Source organism: Protopterus annectens, chromosome 6.part0, assembly GCF_019279795.1.
Source record: "Protopterus annectens isolate FY-2018-M chromosome 6.part0, PAN1.0, whole genome shotgun sequence".
NCBI lineage: Eukaryota > Metazoa > Chordata > Ceratodontiformes > Protopteridae > Protopterus > Protopterus annectens.
The window spans coordinates 1547616208-1547638377 of record NC_056737.1 but is presented as its reverse complement, the minus strand read 5'-3'; the positions used below and the strand labels follow the sequence as shown (position 1 = coordinate 1547638377).

The 22170-nt window shown below is 43.0% G+C and overlaps 1 protein-coding gene across 1 annotated transcript in view; it reads right to left on the bottom strand.

Moving 5' to 3' along the window:
- LOC122804000 (extended synaptotagmin-3-like) overlaps positions 1-22170 on the bottom strand; it is a 1677117-nt gene that overhangs the window by 525755 nt on the left and 1129192 nt on the right. Inside the window, exon 13 of the mRNA XM_044073681.1 lies at positions 2814-2900. Within this exon, the coding sequence (XP_043929616.1) occupies positions 2814-2900 (87 nt within the window). The remainder of the gene's footprint in view (positions 1-2813; positions 2901-22170) is intronic.

Genomic DNA, 22170 nt, shown 5'->3' with positions numbered 1-22170 from the left:
TGCTTAATTACTGTATATATCCACTGACATTGTTGAAAATAAAAATCACTCCTAATCATTATGGGTTTGTGCCAGACAGAAAAGCTAAATCAGGCAATATAAGCAGTAATGTACAAGGTAAAGGGCATGGGTTTAGGAAGGGACTTGGTGTTAGCTGCTGCTGTTGTCCTTAAAGATTTGATGGATGCTTGGCAGTTAGCATCGTTATTTCACACTACTTGGTTCTTCTCCATTTCAGTTCTCAGCTGAGAAGCCTTCAGTAGACAGCTTGCACATTTTCCCTGTTCACAGGTTTTTGCCTGGTACTTCACTTTCTTTCTACAGTCCAAAGGCAAACCACAGATGAACTGATGATCCTCACAGTTTCTCAAAGCTCTATGCATATGTGTGAACAAGAGAGAACACATCTTATGGCAGAATCACCAGAGACAGCAAAAGAGAGAGGGAACAGCCTATCCATACATACATACAAATGGTTCAAGCACGGGCATTAATGCCCTTCCAGCTTGCCAATATACCAAAACACTTGTTCCCATAATAAATGTCCAGGCTGTCCTTAATATCTAAACTAGTGCTTGCTTTAATGTAACTTGGTATTCTGTTCCAAGCATCGGCTACTCTGTCAGAGAACCAATTAGTACACTTCTCATTCCTACAGAATCTTCTACATAGGTTATCTGATGATTCTCTAGTACTTTTTGATAACCCCAAACATTCCCAGAGGCAGTTGTCCTTAAATGCCCTATATACCTGAATAAGATCTCCTCTTAAATATCTGTAAGAGACACTGTACAAGTTCAGATATTTTAGTCTTTCATAATAACTTAGATTTTCACATCCATGGATGCCCTTGGTATATTTCTGCTGCACTCTTTCCAGTTTATTCATGCTTGTTTTCCTATAGGGTTTCTATACTGTTATTCCATACTTAAGTTTGGGTCTAATGTAACTAACAAACAATGACTTCATTATATTTGATTTCCTAGACTTTATAAAATTTTGTATACACCCTATAGTTCTATAACTATCATTAGCCAATTGGTTGATATGAGTAGAAAAACTCATAGCTGAATCTACCCATAAACCCAGGTCCTTAAATGAGTCTACAGTTTCAATCACTGTGTGGTGTATTAAATATTCACCTTTCAGTTTATGTCTCACAAATCTCATATGCTTAGTTTTTTATGTATTTATCAACATATTATTCTCCTGTGCCCAAATGGTCAATTTAGTCAAATTATTTTGCAGACATGCCTATGGCAGAATCACTACAGAGAGTGCAACAGATAGAGAGAGACAACAACCTATGAAAGAGTTACTAATAACTCCTACCCTTCTATCAAAAATCAAGTTCCTCAGCTGATGCTGAACAACTATCAAGCAAAAAAAGGACAGAAAACACCACTAAAAGTTTGTCATTCATGGTAACAAACCTTCACACTTCACATGTCCTTGGCATCATCTCACATTTGTTCAAACAGCCTCCACCTTGAGCAAAACTGTCTACCCCAACAAAAGCATCCAATAAGTCATGGTTCCCACATGATGAAATGTATAACAGGTGCCAAAGGGTCCACCCAAACCAATATTCTGCTAGTTGAAAGACAGCCATTTATCTTTGACCAAACATATTGCAGAGCAAGTAACAATTCCATGATAAGGATGAATAAACAGGCTTGGAACTGTGAAAAATGGTTATCCCGGTGCTTGAGTAATTATCAATACATTGCTCTTGCATCACCCTACTCCAGTACCTTTGAAAGACTGCACTACATTTGAACCAGTTTTATGTCCTTCCAAGTGTTGTCATGGTATTATTGGTGATCACAGCACTTAAATTGTCATTACTACTTTTATAAGTGAGACTATGACAATTATATTGCTTTTGTAGCTGTATTTCAAGTTGAACTGCGATAATGGTATTGTTTTAGTGGATGTATTTTTTGGATTATCCAAAGCTTGACTTATTTCTGTAACTAAAGATTTTTACATTTGAGTTTGTATTAAATTCCATTACACTTGAAATACTAGCAGGACTGAAAATTCGCAATGCAGATTTAGGTAGCAAAAGTCTGTGAAACTTGTTTGTTTTTGTGTGTGTGTGTGTGTGTGTGTGTGTGTGTGTGTGTGTGTGTGTGTGTGTGTGTGTGTTTAATCAAACCCAGAAATTAGCATTTATTGGCCCTAAGTATGCTACATACCATACAAAACAGATGCATGGATTCTGTTATAGGCTATTTCTAACTACATTGCAGATAGCCCACTGTACACTTCATATTATGAGTTTGGAAATTGCCACGCTATTCCAAACTCACAACAAAGCTTGCAGTGAGCTGCCAGGATTATAGCTAGAAATAATCTGAAACCATGTAATCCTTATTATCCAGCATTTATAGCTACTGTTGACCACTATGTAGCTTTAGTATTGCAGTGTCTAATCCCTCCATCCCACATTCCTTTAGTCATCCAAGTTCCTGGCCTACAGTCTGTATGAATGGCATACTTAAAAATCATGTATCCAGTTGAAAGTACTTTGGAATAGGGCAGATTTCTGTGCAATTAGCCTTAATACAACTGCAACTGACACTTAATACAGTTCATATCACACATCTGTTTTTTTTTTCATGATAGGAAACAGTAAAAGACTTACAATGCCCTATTAGGTTACTAAGTGCCCATATGGACCTCCAACACCAGCATTTAGCATCTCCTAGCAACAATAACTGTGGCAGGATCATCCTCAGTGTGAATAATCAACATTTATAAGACAGAAATATTGTATTTTACAGAAATAAACAACGGTAAGCACTTGCCTCAGCATGGAGTATTTGATTTTCAGCATTCTTAATGAAGAATGTAAAAGCCTCTTCCCATACAGGATCTTTGCTGGTATATCGCATCTGAAAGACAGGCAAAATGTAGAAAATAATATTTTAATAACAAACTGTGTCAAATTACGAAATTAACGGTAATGTAGCTGCTGTATAAAAATGCAGACTGCAACAGTAAATAGTTTACAGTTTATATGACAACAAAGCTTATATGATTTTCTGTAGCCTGGCATGGTTTGGCCATAAAAACTGTATTTTATTTATTTATTTATTTTGATACTTTCAATCTAAATGAAGAGAACCTGCACATTCAGTATTTAAAATGCTGTGCAGCAAACAGAAGAGAGAACTCTAAACTGTAACAGGGAACTGATAAAATTTGCTGAAGTAATTAGCAAGTGAATTATAGACTATACAACAGCAACTGACTCTTCTAGTTGGCAGATAGCTTAATGAGTCCTGTTTGTGATTCTTTGCAGTCTATGGGTGACAGGAATAGAAGTCTCAGCCTATGTCACTAGTATGCAGCAGATGTCCTAGATGAATGAAGTGTACGGCATGTCCATCTTTTTTTATGGACATGAGGTTTCTCAACAAGCAATTTCTTTTCTTACAAGCCTTGGACAGAAGTAAGCCCCTCCGGCAGTGCTGGAGTGCTTTTTTTCCAATTTCTTGGTTACAATGCTAACAATGTCCAGAAGTCTGAATGTCCATCGATGTCTGTGCTGTGACTGAAACCTGGTTCAAGGCTCCTGAGAGCACCACAGCACTATCAGGTTATACCTCATATCATGTGTTCTGGCCCCAAAATCCGGACCGAACCACAAAAGGAGGGGGAGTATCCATATTCATAAAGGATACCCACACCTCCAGGTTAGTGGCAACGCATGAAGCATCGGAGACCATCCAGGTGCAATTAACCATAGATAAAACTGCCCTACAGTTTGTAACATGCTACAGACCACCTTCTCAAACTCAGGAAACCCACACAGCCTTCCTGAAGACACTGGAGAGTATGAATGTCTCTCCAAGCACCATCATATTGGGTGACTTCAACTACCCAAACATAGACTGGGAACATTACTCAAGCCCCAACACCCTAGCCCAAAGGTTCCTTGAGTTCATAAACTCAAATGCTATGGAACAACTAGTCACCATTCCCACAAGAGGAGAAAATATACTAGACCTGATCATCACAAACATGGGGACAAAATGCTCCACACCGGAAGTATATCCCTCATTGGTGAGATCAGACCATAAATTAATCTCACTGGAGATCCACATCCCGCCCCCACCCCCAGCAAAAAAGACCACAGTGAAGAACTTCTCAAAAGCAAACTTCACACTTCTTAAGACTGAAGTGGTATCCTTCAAGGCCCCCGAGCCAGTGGAAACCACAACCCACACTGCTGAAACCTTTACAAATGCCTTCTACGAGCACCTCCAGGAATGTATGGACCAAGCAATCCCTAATAAAATCAAGACCCTTTCCACCAAAGGCAGGCGCCCGGTCTGGTGGACCCCAGCCATAAACAAACTCTACAACAAGAGGAGAAAGCTACTACATGACAGAGCAAAATCCCTAAAAGGGAAGGCATCTCTGATCAATACTAGCAAAAAACTACGATCACTCATAAAATCATCCAAGGCCAACTTTGAGAGAAAAATCACTAATGGCACAAAAGACAATCATAAAGCCTTCTTTAGCTATGTTAGAAACCTGGGTGGAAACTCCCAGATATGCTCAGAATTAGTCCAAAATGATAAAAAATCACTGAACCCACAGACATTGCCAACATACTGGCAGACAGGTTCAGTGCAAATTTCTCCCCTCCCTCCCCCTCAAAAGGAGAAATATCTAACCCACCAGAGTCTAGCCTCCCAAACATCTCAGATGCCCAGGTGAGAGCTGCTCTCTCTAAAGCAAAAACACAGCATCAATGGGACCGGACGGTGTCCCCGGCTGTGTGCTACACGAACTCAATGAGGAACTAAACCCACACATAAGGCTGCTGTTTAATCTTAGCCTTACTACAGGATACGTACCCAAAGAATGGCGTACGGCAACTGTGGTCCCACTCCACAAAGGCGGTGCTTCTACGGACCCTGGAAATTACCACCCCATAAGCTTGACGAGCCTTGTCTGCAAAGCTATGGAGAGGATCATAATGGAACTCATAAATAAAGACATTGGGGACCTACAGACACTGGATCCTACCCAATTTGGCTTTGTCAAGGGCAGATCCTGCTTCTTGAACTTGGTCGACTTTTTCGAAACAGTCACTAAGGCCATTGATAAGGCAGTTCACATAGCCTACCTTGACCTAGCAAAAGCGTTCGACACAATACCCCACTCGGGCATCATAGAAAAGCTCACCAGCTTAGATGTAAACCCATATGTCACAAGATGGGTTGCAAACTGGCTCAAGGACAGAACACACAGGGTTAGAGTTGCTGGTGCCATGTCAGACTCTAAGCCGGTCAGGAGCGGTGTCCCTCAGGGCTCAGTCCTGGGCCCCCTCTTGTTCGGCATTTATTTTTCTGAAGTGCAGGCAAACATAGGGGGATTGTGGCTGACAAAATTTGCAGATGACTGCAAACTGGGCACCATAATTGACACTCCATCAGACACAGACATCCTCCAGAGAGGTCTCATAGAAATGGATAACTGGTGCCACAGCCATGGCCTTAAGCTAAATGCCAAAAAATGTATAGTCATACCCTTTGGGAAAAACAAGGTAACCCCTAATTACCACATAGGTGGCAATCCATTAAACACGGAAGAAGTTATCAGGGACCTGGGGACCCAAGTTGACAGTAACCTCTCTTTTGACACTCACATTGCCAAAGTGGTTAGGAAGACCTTCTACATTGCCCACCTGATCATGAAGGGATTCACATCCAGATCAGGAGAGGTCATTGTACCCTGTACTCTTCACTTATCAGACCAATGATTGAGTACAACGCTCCATACGGATGTACCTTCCCCGACACCTGCAGCAGTTGGAAAGACCCCAAAAGTTCCTCACCAAAAGGATAAAGGGGCTCAAACATATGTCATACGATGCCCGACTGAAGAAACTCCAGCTCTATTCAGTTGCATACCGTCTGCTCAGAGGTGATCTGTGCCTGACATACAAGGCCATGTCCAACCCGAATTAATGGACATGCTCCACCTCAAAAATCCAAATCCACCAGAGCCACGAGAGCAAGAGACTTAAACCTCAACACGGATATAAATAGGACGTGCTGGAGGGACAGATTCATCACCCAGAGACTCCCTACACTATGGAACAGAATCCCAGTCCATGTGAGGCAGAGCCCCTCACTGACTCTGTTCAAGAGAAATCTTGACGAGTGGATGGGAGATCGTAGGTTTACCCCGGGAATCATCTCTGTATCACTGCTGGACAGAGGCACAGCAAACTAATGGGTATAGTATTCTCATCCTAAGGGGTGGTGAAAGCCACACACACTCTGGCTAGGCTTATAAATGCCCTAGGGCAGATAGCCTAGTATGAACCTATGAACCTATGAAGTGTATGCAGTGATCTTGAAACCATTATACACCAAACATACCATAACATCTTTCTCATACTCAAGGCATCACCACTGTAAATCACTCAAGAAAGCAAACTAATTCCCTGTTCAAAAATGGTTCATCACGTAAGCACCTTGATACATAAATTATTATGCAATGGCAAATACCTTTACATTCAGAAAACAAATGCCGACCAGACATGAAAATTAGGGAAACCATGATAAATTCCAGCATTATCCAAACAAACATGTTCAGTAGTAAGTCATAATGAAATATACTTAAGTGCTGCTACTGAAATGTGAAACATTATGGCTACCACTTTTACTCAGAGCTAACAATTTAGCATTGCAGTACTTGCAGGTCTGTATCTCCTGTAAAGTCATGGTCAGTTAAAAATTCCCCCTCTTGAGATTTTTGAGTCAGAGATTCTGATGGTATAGTTTTCTAATCCACTTAACTCATTTTGTTTTGAGATTGTACAAAATAGCCTACCTCTGAAGCACAGCAATTTTTATGACTTCTTCATACTAACTGTATGAAAATTAATAAAAGTCATTCAAGAAGATGTATCATATTCTAATGAGCAAGGTAACTGAATAATTACATATAAATATCAACTACTAAAAAAGTAAGAAAAAATAAGTTATGCACCTACCATAACGTTCCATGTTAGTTGTCTTCTTCTCGCCTTCTTTCTTGCTGTTTGGGTTCAGAGCCGATCCTCGGCTCCGACTCGGCCATCTTCAAAAGCTCGAGAGCTGCATACTGGCTCGAGGCCACCCCATATCCCATGATGCCTGGTGCTAGATACCCAGATCTTGTTTGGTAAGTCTAACTGCAGACATAATAAGTAAAGGATCCTATCCTGGAATATATATAAAACCTACCAGAGAGGCTACTAGACAGAAAGGAATAGCCAGAGAAGACTCAACCAGAAAAAAAAAAACATAAGGAACTCTTCTCGGTCTACAAGGATAGGGGGATGGAGGGTGGGACGCAAGAAAGAAGACGAGAAGAAGACAACTGACATGGAACGTTATGGTAGGTACATAACTTCTTTATGTTAAGTTGTCAATCTCTCTTCATTCTTGCTGGTTGGGACAGCGTCCCTAGCACCTAAAATCCTGGGTGGCTCATCGGAACAAACTTTTCAGAACAGTGGAACCAAAATCAGCTCTGTTCCTGGAAACCACATCCAACTTATAATGCAAAATGAAAGTATGTGGGTTGGCCCACGTAGCCGCAGCACAAATAGATTCCATGGGCAACCTAGCCTGAAAGGCCACAGAAGTGGCTAAAGCTCTGGTGGAGTGACCTTTTGGTTTAACAGGTAATTCTTTATTCCTCAGTTGATAGATAAATGTGATGATAGAAGTCAACCACCTGGACAAGGTTACTTCTGAGACTGGAAGACCTTTGTTTACCCTCAGCATAAGAAAGGAAAAGTTGGTCCGATTTCCTGATATCCTTAGTTCTATGCAAATAAAAGCGTAGTTGCCTGTGAACATCTAACTGATGCAATTTGTATTCCGCCCTGTTGGAGTGGTTGGGAAAAAACACAGGAAGGTCTATGGACTGATTCAAGTTATTCCCTGAAGAAACCTCAGGAAGGAAGGAAGGATTAGTCCTGAGAGCAACCCTGTCATTGTGGAACACTAGGTATGGAGGACAGGTACAAAGAGCCTGAAGTTCCTAAACTCTTCTGGCTACCAGAAAGAGGGTTTTCCAAGATAAAAGCTTCAAGGAACAAGATGCTGCATGTTCGAAGGGGGCAAAATTAGAGAAGCTAAAATCAAATTTAGATCCCACGGAGGTGGAGGATCTCTCACTGGAGGCTTGAGCAGAGTGGTTCCTTTGAGAAAGGCTTTACATAGCTTATGAGACAGGATATTATTTCCTGACAGGCCAATGTGAAAATTTGAAATTGCAGCTAACTGAACTCTAATCATAGCGGAAGCGGACCCAGAATGAAAGAGTTCCACAAGAAATTCCAAAATGTGGTGTATAGGAGCTGAAAAGGGGTCTATTATTCAGCCTCTGTCCAGGAAGAAAAACATTTCCACTTACTAGCGTAAGTTTTTCTAGTTGTAGACTTGTGCAATGATAAAATAATTTCGCGCACAGAGGGGGAGATATCTGGAAGTCTGGCTAAGGTTGGAAGTGGAGCAACCAAGCAGTGAGCTGGAGAGATTGCAGGGATTGGTGCACCCCGTCCGATTGATGGATCAGAAGGTCTGGAACTAGGTCCAGAGTCCAAGGCTGCTCGAGAAGATGATAATGCAGGAACAGGAACCATATTTGTCGAGGCCAGTAAGGAGCAATGAGGATCATTTTGCAGCCCAATACGGTAGCTTGCTGTATTAGTTTCGGAATTAGGGGAAACGGAGGGAATGCATAAAGAAGTCCCTGAGGCCAATCATGGACTAGAGTGTCTCTGAGGGAATGTCCGGTAAGTGGAAGGAGAGAGAAGAAATTGCTGCATTTGCTGTTGAAGGGGGTGTCAAAAAGGTCGCAGCAAGGTTGGCCCCATTTGCGGAATATTTGGTCTGCAACTACTTGATTCAGAGACCACTCGTGAGGCATGAGAATTGCTCTGCTCAGCCAGTCTGTTATGACATTGGACTTCCCAGGGATGTGCGTTGTGATCAGAAACCGTTGGGAAGAGATCGCCCACTGCCAGAGTCTGAGTGCTTCTCGACATAGGGAGTAGGACTTGGTTCCGCCCTGCTTGTTGATGTACCACACTACTGATATATTGTCCATTTGAATTGCAATGGTCCTGGTAGGAAGAGAGTCCTGAAGAGCTTGCACAGCACTAAAAGCACGGCCCTCATCTCCAAGACGTTTATATGCAGGTGGTACTCGTGAGGTTGCCAGGTGCCTTGGACTGTCCTGCCCTGATAATGGCCCCCCCACCTGATCAGGGAGGTGTCCGTGGTAACCGTAGCAACTGGAGGGGGAAGTACAAATGGTCTGCCCCGGGGCACTGATGTGGAGACCATCCACCACGCAAGGTGCTTTTTGCATGCTTCTGTGATCGTGATCATAATCATGTGAGACATGGGAAGCTGCTGGAAGGACCATTGAAAAGCAGCCACTGGAGAATCCTCAAGTGAAAACGAGCTAGAGGAACAAGTACGATCGCTGTTGCCATGAGACCCAGAGTTTGAAGGAGGAACCTGGCTTGAACTCTCTTGCATGCTAATAAGTCCTGTACATGTTGGCGAATCACTAATATTCTGTCTGGTGGAAGGCTCGCCGACATGTCTTTTGTATTTAAATTTGCGCCTATAAAGGTGATAGACTGACAGGGCGACAATGCAGACTTTTGGAAATTTATTGAGATACCTAGTCTGGAGCAAGTCTCGATAGTGTAGTCTCTGGCTCGCAGAAGGTGATGCCTGGTGGTAGCAGTGAGGAGCCAGTCGTCTAGATATGGAAACACCTGGAATCCTTGCCATCTCAGGTGAGCGGTAACTACTGCCATACATTTGGTGAACACACTGGGGGCTGTGGTGAGACCAAAGGGCAGAGCTCTGAACTGATAATGGCTGGCTCCCAGCCGGAAGTGAAGGAATCTTCTGGAGCGTCTGTCCATTTTGACGTGGTAGTACGCATCCTGAAGATCTATAGAGCACATCCAATTGTCCTGACCCAGAAAGGGTAAAATGGACTGTAGCGTGACCATCCCAAACTTCGTTCTTTGTACTGACCTATTCAGGCTGCTGAGATCCAAAATGTGTCTTCAGTCCCCTGTCTTTTTTGGTACCAAAAAGAACCTTGAGTAAATTCCGGATCCTTGCTGGTCTGCTGGGACTTGCTGGATGGCCCTTTTTCTTAGCAGTTCTGAAATTTCTTGAACTGCTTGATCCCTTAGATTGGGTGGAACATCTGGAAGGGACTTGCTTAACACTAAGGGAGTGCAAACAAAGGGAATTCTGTAGCCTCCGGATATAACCGACTGTACCCATTTGTCTTGTGTTATGTCGTGCCAGGCTCTTGGGTACAGCGATAATCTTCCCCCGACTGCCTCCAGAGGTGGGCAGTCGGGCAACCCTTCAGGGATGCTGGAAGGGCTTCTCAGAGAAGGATTCTCTGCTGCCCTGGTTTTGCGAACCCCCTCTGCCACGACAGCAGCATCTATTACTGTTCCCTCCTCTGCCCCTGGATGGGAACTCACCACGTGTGTCTGGCAAGGCTCCCTTGGATTTCCGGAGCCCATCTGACCCTTGGGATATGGGCTGGAAGGAGTGGAAAAATGGACTCCCATGGCAGAGAGAGTCTTGCCTTCTTGTTCACACCTGGTTAGGGTGTCCTTCACTTGTGATCCGAAGAGAGGGGAACCATCAAAGGGGGTATTGGTGAAAGACGCTCTGAAGGGCTTCATAAAATTACATAGCCGCATCCATGCGTGCCTCCTAAGGGCAACACCTGTGCCTGCGGCTCTACTTGCACCATCGGCTGCATAAAAAATGAGCCTCATGGAGGAGTTCACCACTGAATTAAGAGTCGCCAGCTGGGAGGCTGCCTTAGCCTGGGCCCCTTCAGCTGATGGATCTTGGAGGGTATCTCCAAGCTCTGTAAGGAGATCCCTTTGAAGACGGGTAAAGTGGCACAAATAATTCAGAGACCTCATGGAAAAGGTCGCTGAAGAGAACATCTGCTTCCCATATCTGTCCATCGCCCTGGAATCCTTGTTAGGGGGATGGACAGATGAAGTTTCAGCCAACTCCTTCTTTGTGGCCACCGCTACCACCATGGCATCAACGGGAACACCTTTGGTCAAAAACTGTTTATCCTGTGGTGCAGTTATGAATTTAGCGGGTCTTCTGGGGGTCGGTTCCACTGTGACTGGAGCTGACCATGCCTTCCGAGCCACCACAGACATCAGTGGGTCGAAAGGCGGAGATACCCAGGAGGTGGAGGGTCGGGATCCAAACGCATCAAGGAATACAGACTCATCCTCGGAAGGGCTTAGGGTAGTCCAGTTCCCCCTCTGCCTAAGCATCTCAAGGATGTCTGAGAAGGAGACATCTTCAGAGGGGGACCTCGGGGACCCTTCCAAATCATCTAAGTCGGTATCTGATGTGACAGACTCAGGGGAGTCAACATGCTTTCAATTGCATTTCCTCTTAGGTGGCTCCTCTGAATGATCAGGGGAGGCCTCAGAAGAGGAAGATACACCCAAGGGGGTGCCCTGGAGCGTTGGTTCCCCACGCTTAGGGTTTGGAGGAGGGGCAGAGGCAGACGCAGGCACCATAGTGGGAGGAGCTGATGGGGATGATCGTGGGGCTGACTCAGGGGCCAACGCACTCCTCATGGCCTTGAAGGCGTCCCTGCTTGAATGCCGAGAAGGCTCCGGTTCCGAAGAGATCGGAATCCCTCTCCGCACCGAGGGGGACGGCTCCGAAGCCGATGCAGGAGCAGAGCTCACCTGCGCTGAAGCTCCAAAGGGGAGAACGGGGTCGGACAAGGGTCCGACGCCACTCGCCCCCTTGGAGCCAACGTGGGAGTCTCGGCGCCCAGTCCCTTCCAAGGACGGTACCAAGGAAGTGATCGGAGCAGACGGAACAGAAGGAGAAGGCATCGGTCTGACGGTTCCATGACTCGAACCCCAACGAACTCTGGCTCCGAGCTCAAAGGAGTAGTCGGAGGAGGAATAACTGCAGACATGGACGGAGCAGACACCTGATGAGGGGGGCTGGACATTTTTGCTAGGGTCTGTGATTTCAACAGCCTACTGACCACTCTCTCCACGTCGTGATCTGAAAGCCTTGAGGACCGAGAAGAGTGGGACCGATGACTGTGCTCCAATTGGAGCAGAGGAGACCTCGGAGCCGAGCGTATCGACTCCAGGTAGGGAGACCTAGATGTCTTTCGACACCCCGACAGCTCCGAAGTGTGAGTTGGAACCGACTGGGAGGCAGGTAGATCAGTTCCGGCTGGAACCGAAGCTGAAGGAACAGCTTCACCCATCGACGGCTCCAAACTGGGAGCCGAGGATTTAGGTGGCTTAGAAGACTTCACGGGCTGAGCCTTAGCCGGTGAATCCTGCTTAAGTAAACCCTGTAGGATTAACTTAGTAGGATTAACTTAGTTTTACGCTCCTGCAGGACTCTTGGGCTGAAAGCATGGCAAACCGAACAAGAGTCCTGCAGGTGCATGGTGCCCAGACAATAGACACAAGAAGTGTGACCATCTGTCAGAGACATCTTCTGACAGCATGAGTCACACTTCTTGAATCCGGACACCTTAGTATCCTTGGACATCCCTGAAAAAAAAATGGAAAACCAAGAATACACAAAAATTAGGATATAACAACAACCACACACACTAAAGTTACCACACCCAAAAAAACAGTCAAAGAATGCTAACAATATTTTACCTACAAGCTAAATAAAACTAAACTAGGTAAATGCTATTAAAAGATTTTTTTTTTTTTTTTTTTTTAAGAGAAAAGGAAAGGGTTAGCCTCTAATTTAAACAGCTACCTATGAGAAGAAAGGGGAGGAAAAACTCTCTAACTAAAATGAGTTTTCTGAAGGGAAGGGGAAGGATTCAAGAAAGAATTATAGGTACAACAAGGATACACTGAAAAAAGTTGTAACTACGATTAACAATCTACACTAAACCTAATATTTTTTTATCAAAAACAGATAAAGTAATGAAAATATACGACCTGAGCCAGTAAGACAACCTCGCAGAAGCGGCAAACGAGATCTGGTTATCTAGCGCCAGGCATCATGGGATATGGGGTGGCCTCGAGCCAGTATGCAGCTCTCGAGCTTTTGAAGATGGCCGAGTCGGAGCCGAGGATCGGCTCCGAACCCAACCAGCAAGAATGAAGGCGAGATAGACAACTTAACATCTGCAGTTCTTGAAGACAGGTCCTTGATTACTAATTCACTGAAAAGTAGGGTTCAGTTGATAGGAATTTTGTTTCTTCTGAAGGAGATGATACCAGATTTTCTTAGCATTTAGTTTCAGTCCTTTTTCAGTGTACCTGGAGTTAACATGTTTTTGTTCTATTTGAAATGTATTAGTATCATTGGCCAATTTAACAACTACAATTTAGGCAGAATACAGTGCATTAATTTGCAAGATGCAGAAAGATTCTGTGACTTCAGTTGTTGCATGGTGATCGAAGAACAGCAAGCCATTGACCCAGGTGCCAAAGTCCCTCATCAGAGAAGCACTGGAGAGTGAAGAGTCACTGATAAAGTAGGTGGTAGGGTTTTTGCCCACCAAAGTAGATGATAGTGCATTGTTTTAGCATTTAGTTTCTGACATTTTTTAGTGCACTAGGAATTAATGTGTATTAGTTCTGTTTGAAAGGTATTAGTAGGTCTGGCTAATAAACTACACTAAACTTACAATCAAGTCATAGAAATAAATGCCAAAAAATTAGTGGGTCTAGAATCTTACCGTGTGGAATGCCACTGGTCACCTTTTCCCTAACTCAGCAGGCATCACTGCCCTTGACACAAGCATTCTGTCCTAGAGCCAGTTTGCAATCCATCTTACCACACAGTGAGCAATGTTTACAGCTATTAGTTTATAAACAATACCATCATATGGTATGATATAAACACCTTTGTGAAATGCAAGTAGGCAACATGATTAGTGGAACCACTATCTACTTCTTGAATATCCTTTTCAAAGAGGCATACAAGATTTAGCAGGTATGACCTACCTTTAACAAATAAGAACTGCTGGTCAGGCCTGATCACATTTTTAATGTCTTTGTTTATAAGGTCAGAGGTAATGTGTTTCCATGCCTTTACAAATAAGATGGTCAAGGCTAATGGGTCTATAGCTGTCCAGGTCAGTGATGTGACCAGACTTAAGGAGGGGCATCATTACAGTAGTGTCTCATGACTCAAGAACATATCATAGGGCAAAGCCTAGGCTGAAAAACTTAAGGAGAGGATCAGCAAGAGTCTGTTTGACACAGTTTAACAGATGATCTGGTATACTCTCAGGATCCATTGAAGAGGTGTTTTTGGTCTAGGAGGGGGCCTTGAAGATACGATTGTTTGATATGATGGAGAGAAGGAAGTGACTCGGGGAAATTACAAGCAGGATGATCGCTTCAGGGGAAAAACTGCAGCAAACCTATTTGCTATTATGTTGGCATTGTGTTTCGGAATGGGAGGTATCATTATAGATACATTTGAAGCAGTGATGTGAATTACTCCTTAGTTTTCTAACATGGCTAAAGCAGTACTTATAATTATCCTTAGCCGCAAATAGTATCCTCCATTCATTGGATACTTTGCTTGTCTTCACAGATGCCTGCCTGGCATTTTATATTCACTTTGTGATGGGAGGTTCTGGACTTACAAGGTAACCAAAGCAGCTTCTTCCTTCTATTGTATAATTTACTAGTATCTACTGAACACCAGGGAGTTTGTTGATGAATTTGTCGCAGTATTTGGTTTTAGTGGGGACTACTCTGTCAATGCATTTATTTAAATGATCCTAAACGATCCCTGGCATAGCTGGCTGCACATCCCATATCCACTGCAGGGTTAACAGGGGAGAATTTTGAGATTTTGTCATACAACTAATTTAAATGTCTAAAGAAATCAATGTTGGTTACCAGAAGGGTGGATGTTCTGAGGTTAAAGAAACCAGATTACACTTCAGTTTATCTAATGAGGGACCAGCCAAGGACAGGGAACAAGCCAGGGCCGAGTTTGTCAGAACTAGGTCTGGTTTTATGGCAAATGGTTGGATGACCATTTCAGTGAAAAACAAATTACTCAGTCAAAATGACTGAAAAGTCCATTTCAATGAAACACCAATTGACTGCACTCAAAATAACTGACACATGATACAGCTAAAAACACCCAAGGGAAAAGATTTCAAAAAGTTTTTTTGCAGGAGTGAGGCAAGCCCCCTGCACCCTCTAAGTGGGAGGCTTTGACCCCCACACCTCCTCCCCCACACCTCCCTTGCATACATATATTAACTTCACTGTTGCACATCTATGTAGAAAAGTGAAAATGCCATACACAGGGAATCACAGCCACCACACAAATAGAAGCCATATCAACAGTAATTAGCTGTAGGTAACCGCAAGTACCATCTAAAGTTTCTTCATAAACTTCTATATATTTCTGCTTCTGTATTACAGAACTGTGTGTTGCTAAGCCATATTCAATAAAAATGGAATTTCAACCCAACTGCCATTCAACTAAATGGACTTTCAACCATTTGGATTCAGTGAAATGGTCGTTCAACCAAATGACAGGCATCACTGTGTTCAGATATTACAGCCTCTGATGGGATTTCAGACAGTTTTCATCCAGCGATTTCTCACTAACCCAATCAAAGAAATGCTGTGCATATTCAACGTTAGAAGTGCAAATACTCCTGTCTATGGTGAGGCAGTTGAAGTGACCAAGGGTTAAAAACTCCATTGCTAGACATTTTCAAGGAATTTCAAGAAGTTTATGTGATCCTGTGAAGCCACAATAGGGGATTTGTAGCAAGCTATAAGTTGAAATTCTGACTTACCTAGCATGAGCTGAAGTTAATGACCTCACTGAGGTGGTCATGGGATATCACTTTGAAAGGAATACATTCTCTGATAAACAGAGACACCTCTGCCATTGCCAACGGGTTTGAAGGCATAATTGGCACAGAACCCCCAACATGGGCGGAGTGTTCTCATTACACTTAAACCATGTCTCACTGACTACACAAACGTGAATTTGTTCCAGATGCAAAGGAGCTTCTACATTGGGCAGTTTGTTGTTAACACTGATGGCATTGAGTAGGGGCAGCCTTGATGTTGTGCAATTTATAACTTGATTTGTTAGTTAGGTTGGTATGTTCATCAGATGATCTCTACCTAAGAGGCACAATGGGGGCAGCAAAGGATTTGGCCATATGTGGAAGCCCCTGAACAAGAGATGCAGGCAATCTTTTGCAAAACAAGTACGAAAGTCAATTATCTGGTCCTAGGGAAATACATACTGGATCCCCCTGGAATGACCCCAGCTACTTAGTCAGTTGCTAAAGGTAATTATCTTTTTCTTGAACTTAGATATCATTCTAGGTAAGTGCAGAATACCACTCAAAGGCATAGTCTTATCCTTGACAGAAGCATGCATAGTAAGTTCCATCTAGTCCTTCTGCATGTCTTTCATGGACGTTCATGACAGATCAATCATGTCAAAAGTTCCTGGCACAAAACATTTCAGTGCACTTCACATGAGCAATGAATGCAAAAGCACTATCTTTGGTAAACTGGGTGTTGGTGATTGCTGGTGTGTCATCCAAAAACGTTGTGGTGTGTGCCACCTTTGACACATGTGCATACCTCTCTACCTCTTAGAGCAAAAAGTCTGGACAAAGCCTAAAATGATGGTGGGACAAATAGGGACAGATTTTAAATATTGCTCTTACAAACTTAGAAAGTTGATGGATAGGTTTTGCATTAGCATGAATTTTCTGAAGGATGTGGAGTCAAACTCAAATGTTTGTCATTATTTAATGACGTCAATCCTCAGCTATTTGCCAGAAAAGTACAGGTTTTAGGAGGAACACACCAAAAATAGGAAGCAAAAATCTGGACGTTCTGCAAAAATCTGTTCAGTTGAGAAGTATGCACGAGTGTCATAGGTTCGCCATCACTGGACTATGAGCATGTTATAGTCATGCTTCCTGGCAGATGACCCAAGGGCCCTTAATATGTCAGAAATCCTGATTCCAGAGAAACAACTAAATGTAACCTTGACCATGTTCAAACCAGTGAGCATGGAATCAGTGTGTCTTAACAATGACATTACCAGTTACTAGGAAGTTTCCAGAAGGTGATTTATTCTTATTAGACACTGGGTTGTTATGTTGTTGGTGACATGTTGATAAAGAGGTGTATGCAGAAAACGTATTGGGTGGGGTTGCTACTGCCTAGTCAGAGTTTTCTATGAGGCTTTGGTAGTGATTTTTTTATGGCACTGGCATATGACAGTGCAGTGTTGTCCATATGAGGATACTGCACATGTGTGGGTAAAACAGTATGATGCTCACTGCATGCATGAGATTTTGATATGGCTGCCTCCAAGGTATTTATGTGTTTGCACTTCTCACAGACAGAATCTGTTAGGTTAAGAAAGAGTTCATTTTCAGTCAGTATGAAGCAGTTCTTACACTGTCATAGGATACCAAGTGATAGAAGCCTAGCAATAGAAGAGGAGGTAGTTTGTTATCTCACAATGGTGTCCAGTGCTATTTTATTTTTATAAGAAAATGGGGGGGGGGGCATGTAGGAAAGGAAAATACATTATCATACAGGATATGTATGAAAAAAGTTCAAACTAGAGCAGCTAGTAACACCTTTGGGGAGGTATGCACAAACATGGACATCCCCGTACAGACTGGGCAGTTGCTTACAAGATGAAAGGAGGAGCATTTTTACAGGAAAAACTTAAGGAAAGCTTTACTTGCACACAGCAACCACTGACCAGTTACAACTACCATGAAGATGCACTAAGTGCAGCTCAACTCAGTACACAGCAAACAGCAAAAAATGAAAAATAAGTGGTTTAAATAGAAAAAAGGAGGCAAAACAGATGCAATTCAGGGGAAAAAAAGAAGAAAAATGACTAAATGCAATGGAAAAATGCAAAAGACTTTTCCTGAGTTTTCTGGTGTAACAAACATTCAAAACTGTCCAACTTCTAAAGTTGAAGCAGACAACCTCAACTCTCCAGAGTTGTCTTAGTAGAAACAAAAAGCTGATCTTTTTTTTGTAGAATATCTGCTTCTAGTAAAATATTCAATTGTCTGTGCACAACGAGGAAGTTAATAATAGTAACACACACTGACTGCTAATCCTGAAAACATCAGTAGTGTGGTTTAAAAAACATCTACAAAATGAGAAAATAAATCAACAGTATGAGTCCAAAGAAAAAATAATTTGTCAATAAACCATATGTAATGGGAATTGTGTTTCAAATAATCAGAACCATACAATTGCTGGTCTTCCTCCTAAAGCCATTACCACATTCACAAAACTAGGAGCAGCAGTAGTACCCATAGCCATATCAACATTTTGCTTGCAAAACATATCTTTAGATACAAACTAATTATGTATCAGCTGTCACTCGTCTTGTGTATCTGAATAAGACGATAAGGCTTGGGTGTTCGTTTAAGTAGTTTATTAGACACAAGCATCAGGATGGATGGCAGGAACATTAAACAAACTGACTGACTGACTATATACTTGCATGCTCTCAATCTGACTGCTCAATCAAAATGGCACTCATGCTTGCACGTGGTCAATACTAAAATGCACATGCCCAGTGACTGGAATGCTTTTTAAAGATGCATCACACATTCTGATCTACATCCTCCCTCTTTACTGAGCTGTCTCACATTGACAATGACATTTGAATAGGCATGCAAATTGTACAGACAATAATAAACAAAACAGTCATGTCCAGTTTGCTGCATATCTGGAACTAGGTCTGGATATGTGACTTGATCTTGTAATATAATAGGACTGGATTTAGCAACAGGGACAGCCAATGGGGAACGTTCTGCTTCAGAACTCTTGTGGATGTTCTCAGGGTCAGGGATTGCTGATGGAATGTCCTCTGGAACAGGAACATTGGACAAGTCACTCTGAGAATTAGAGTCTTTATTACAGGCAAGATGCTGTAACACTGGCTCGGACACCGATAGTAAATGCTTCTAATTTTGCCTAAATTCCATTCCTTGTGATTCCACGATATACAATCTCTGCTCTTAGGTTCATAGGTTCATACTAGGCTATCTGCCCTAGGGCATTTATAAGCCTAGCCAGAGTTGTGTGGCTTTCACCACCCCTTAGGTTGAAGAATACTATACCCATTAGTTTGCCGTGCCTCTGTCCTGCAGTGATACAGAGATGATCCCCGGGGTAAATCTACGATCTCCCATCCACTGGTCAAGATTCCTCTTGAACAAAGCCAGCGAGGTGCTCTGTCTCACATGGACCGGGATTCTGTTCCACAGCATAGGGAGTCTCTGGGTGATGAATCTGTCCCTCCAGCACGTCCTACTTATATCTGTGTTGAGGTTTAAGTCTCTTGCTCTTGTGGCTCTGGTGGATTTGGATTTTTTGAGGTGGAGCATGTCCATTAATTCCGGGTTGGACATGGCCTTGTATGTCAGGCACAGGTCACCTCTGAGCAGACGGTATGCGACTGAATAGAGCTGGAGTTTCTTCAGTCGGGCAGCATATGGCATATTTTGAGCCTTTATCCTTCTGGTGAGGAACTTTTGGGGTCTTTCCAATTGCTGCAGGTGTCAGGTAAGATACATTCGAATGGGGCATTGTACTCAATCATTGGTCTGATAAGTGAAGAGTACAGGGGAACAATGACCTCCCTTGATCTGGATGTGAATCCCTTCATAATCAGGTGGGCAATGTAGAAGGTCCTCCTAACCACTTTGGCAATGTGAGTGTCAAAAGAAAGGTTACTGTCAACTTGGGTCCCCAGGTCCCTGATAACCTCTTCTGTGCTTAATGGACTGCCACCTATGTGGTAACTTGGGGTTACCTTGTTTTTACCAAAGGGTATGACTATACATTTTTTGGCGTTTAGCTTAAGGCCATGGCTCTGGCACCAGTTATCCGTTTCTATGAGACCTCTCTGAAGGATATCTGTGTCTTATGGATTTTCAACTATGGTGCCCAGTTTGCAGTCATCTGCAAACTTTGTCAGCCACAATCCTCCTATGTTTGCCTGCACTTCTGAAAAGTAGATGCCGAACAAGAGGGGGCCCAGGACTGAGCCCTGTGGGACACCGCTTGTGACCGGCTTGGAGTCTGACATGGCATCAGCAACTCTAACCCTGTGGGTTCTGTCCTTGAGCCAGTTTGCAACCCATCTTGTGACATATGGGTTTACATTTAAGCTGGTGAGCTTTTCTATGATACCCGAGTGGGGTATTGTGTGAAAGCTTTTGCAAGGTCAAGGTAGGCTGTGTGAACTGCCTTACCCTCATCAATGGCCTTGGTGACGGTTTCAAAAAAGTCGACCAAGTTCAAGAGGCATGATCTGCCCTTGACAAAGCCGAATTGGGTAGGATCCAATGTCTGTAGGTCCCCTATGTCTTTATTTATGAGTTCCATTATGATCCTCTCCATAGCTTTGCAGACCAGGCTTGTTAAGCTTATGGGGCGGTAATTATCAGGGTCCGTAGAAGCACCGCCTTTGTGGAGTGGGATCACAGTTGCCGTACGCCACTCTTTGGGTACGTATCCTGTGGTAAGGCTAAGATTAAACAGCAGCCTTATGTGTGGGTTTAGTTCCTCATTGAGTTCGTGTAGCACACAGCCGGGGACACCATCCGGTCCCATTGATGCTGTGTTTTTAGATTTAGAGAGAGCAGCTCTCACCTGGGCATTTGAGATGATTGGGAGGCTACACTCTGCTGGGATAGATATTTCTCCTTTGGGGAGGGAGGGAGAAATTTTCACTGAACCTGTCTGCCAGTATGTTTGCAATGTCTGTGGGTTCAGTGATTTTTGTATCATTTTGGACTAATTCTGAGCATATCTGGGAGTTTCCACCCAGATTTCTAACATAGCTAAAGAAGGCCTTATGATTGTCTTTTGAGTCCTTGGCGATTTTTCTCTCAAAGTTGGCCTTGGATGATTTTATGAATGATCGTAGTTTTTTACTAGTACTGATCAGAGATGTCTTCCCTTTTAGGGATTTTGCTCTATCTTGTAGTAGCTTTCTCCTCTTGTTGTAAAGTTTGTTTATGGCTGGGGTCCACCAGATCGGGCGCTTGCCTTTGGTGGAAAGGGTCTTGATTTTATTTGGGATTGCTTGATCCATGCAATCCTGGAGGTGCTCGTAGAAAGCATTTGTAAGGGATTCAGCAGCGTGGGTTGTGGTTTCCAATGGCTCCAAACTTTTCACAAATCCAATCCGATCAAAACTTTTGTTGTCTGCACCCTCACTATCTCCCCTTCTTTTAATGGATTGAGCAATTTGTTGGTCTTATAGTAGGACTTCTGGGACAAACGCTTTTTTAAGAGTTGTACTTTTACTGCTTTGTTGTTCTTAGCACATGAAACCAATAAATTGCTGCTGACTGGTAATGTGGTTCTGGTTTGTTTCAACATAAGTCTCTAGGCAGGTAAACCAAGATGATTATCACGAGGCATGTTTCTAAGATTACGTTGGTATTGTCACATTTGGAGCTCTCAAACAGCTGTTTTGCACTTTGAACTTCATGTTCAGCTAAGCTGTTTGACTGCAGGTACCCAGGACTACTCATAATATGAACAAACTCCCACGTTTCAGCAAATTACTACTGACTTGTAAACTGTGCACCATTGTCAGAAATGACTCTATGCGGACTACCATGGACAGAAAAATGCCTCTTCATCTTAGTAATGACAGTACTGGAAGTTAGGTTAGGAAGTAGGTCAGTATCAAGCCAATCTGAATAACAGTCTACTAATACCAAGTAATGTTGACCACTCCACTTGAAGATACCTGTGACTACTGTTGACCAAGGTAGTTCAGGAATCTGGTTTAGCTGAAGTGGTTCTTTTTGTCGATGCAGCTTTGTACCATTACAAACAGAACAAGATGAAAGTACTTTCTCAATATCTTTTGACAAAGAAGGTCAAAATACTAGCCCTTTTTTTGGTAGAGTCAGTTCCTGGGTGGCCATGATGCTCTTGCTGCAAGGATTTTGGAACAATCACTTTTGGACCTTTCATGATGATATCATTGTCTGACAAAATCTCATCTCTGTAAGGAAAACACTGTTGCACATCTA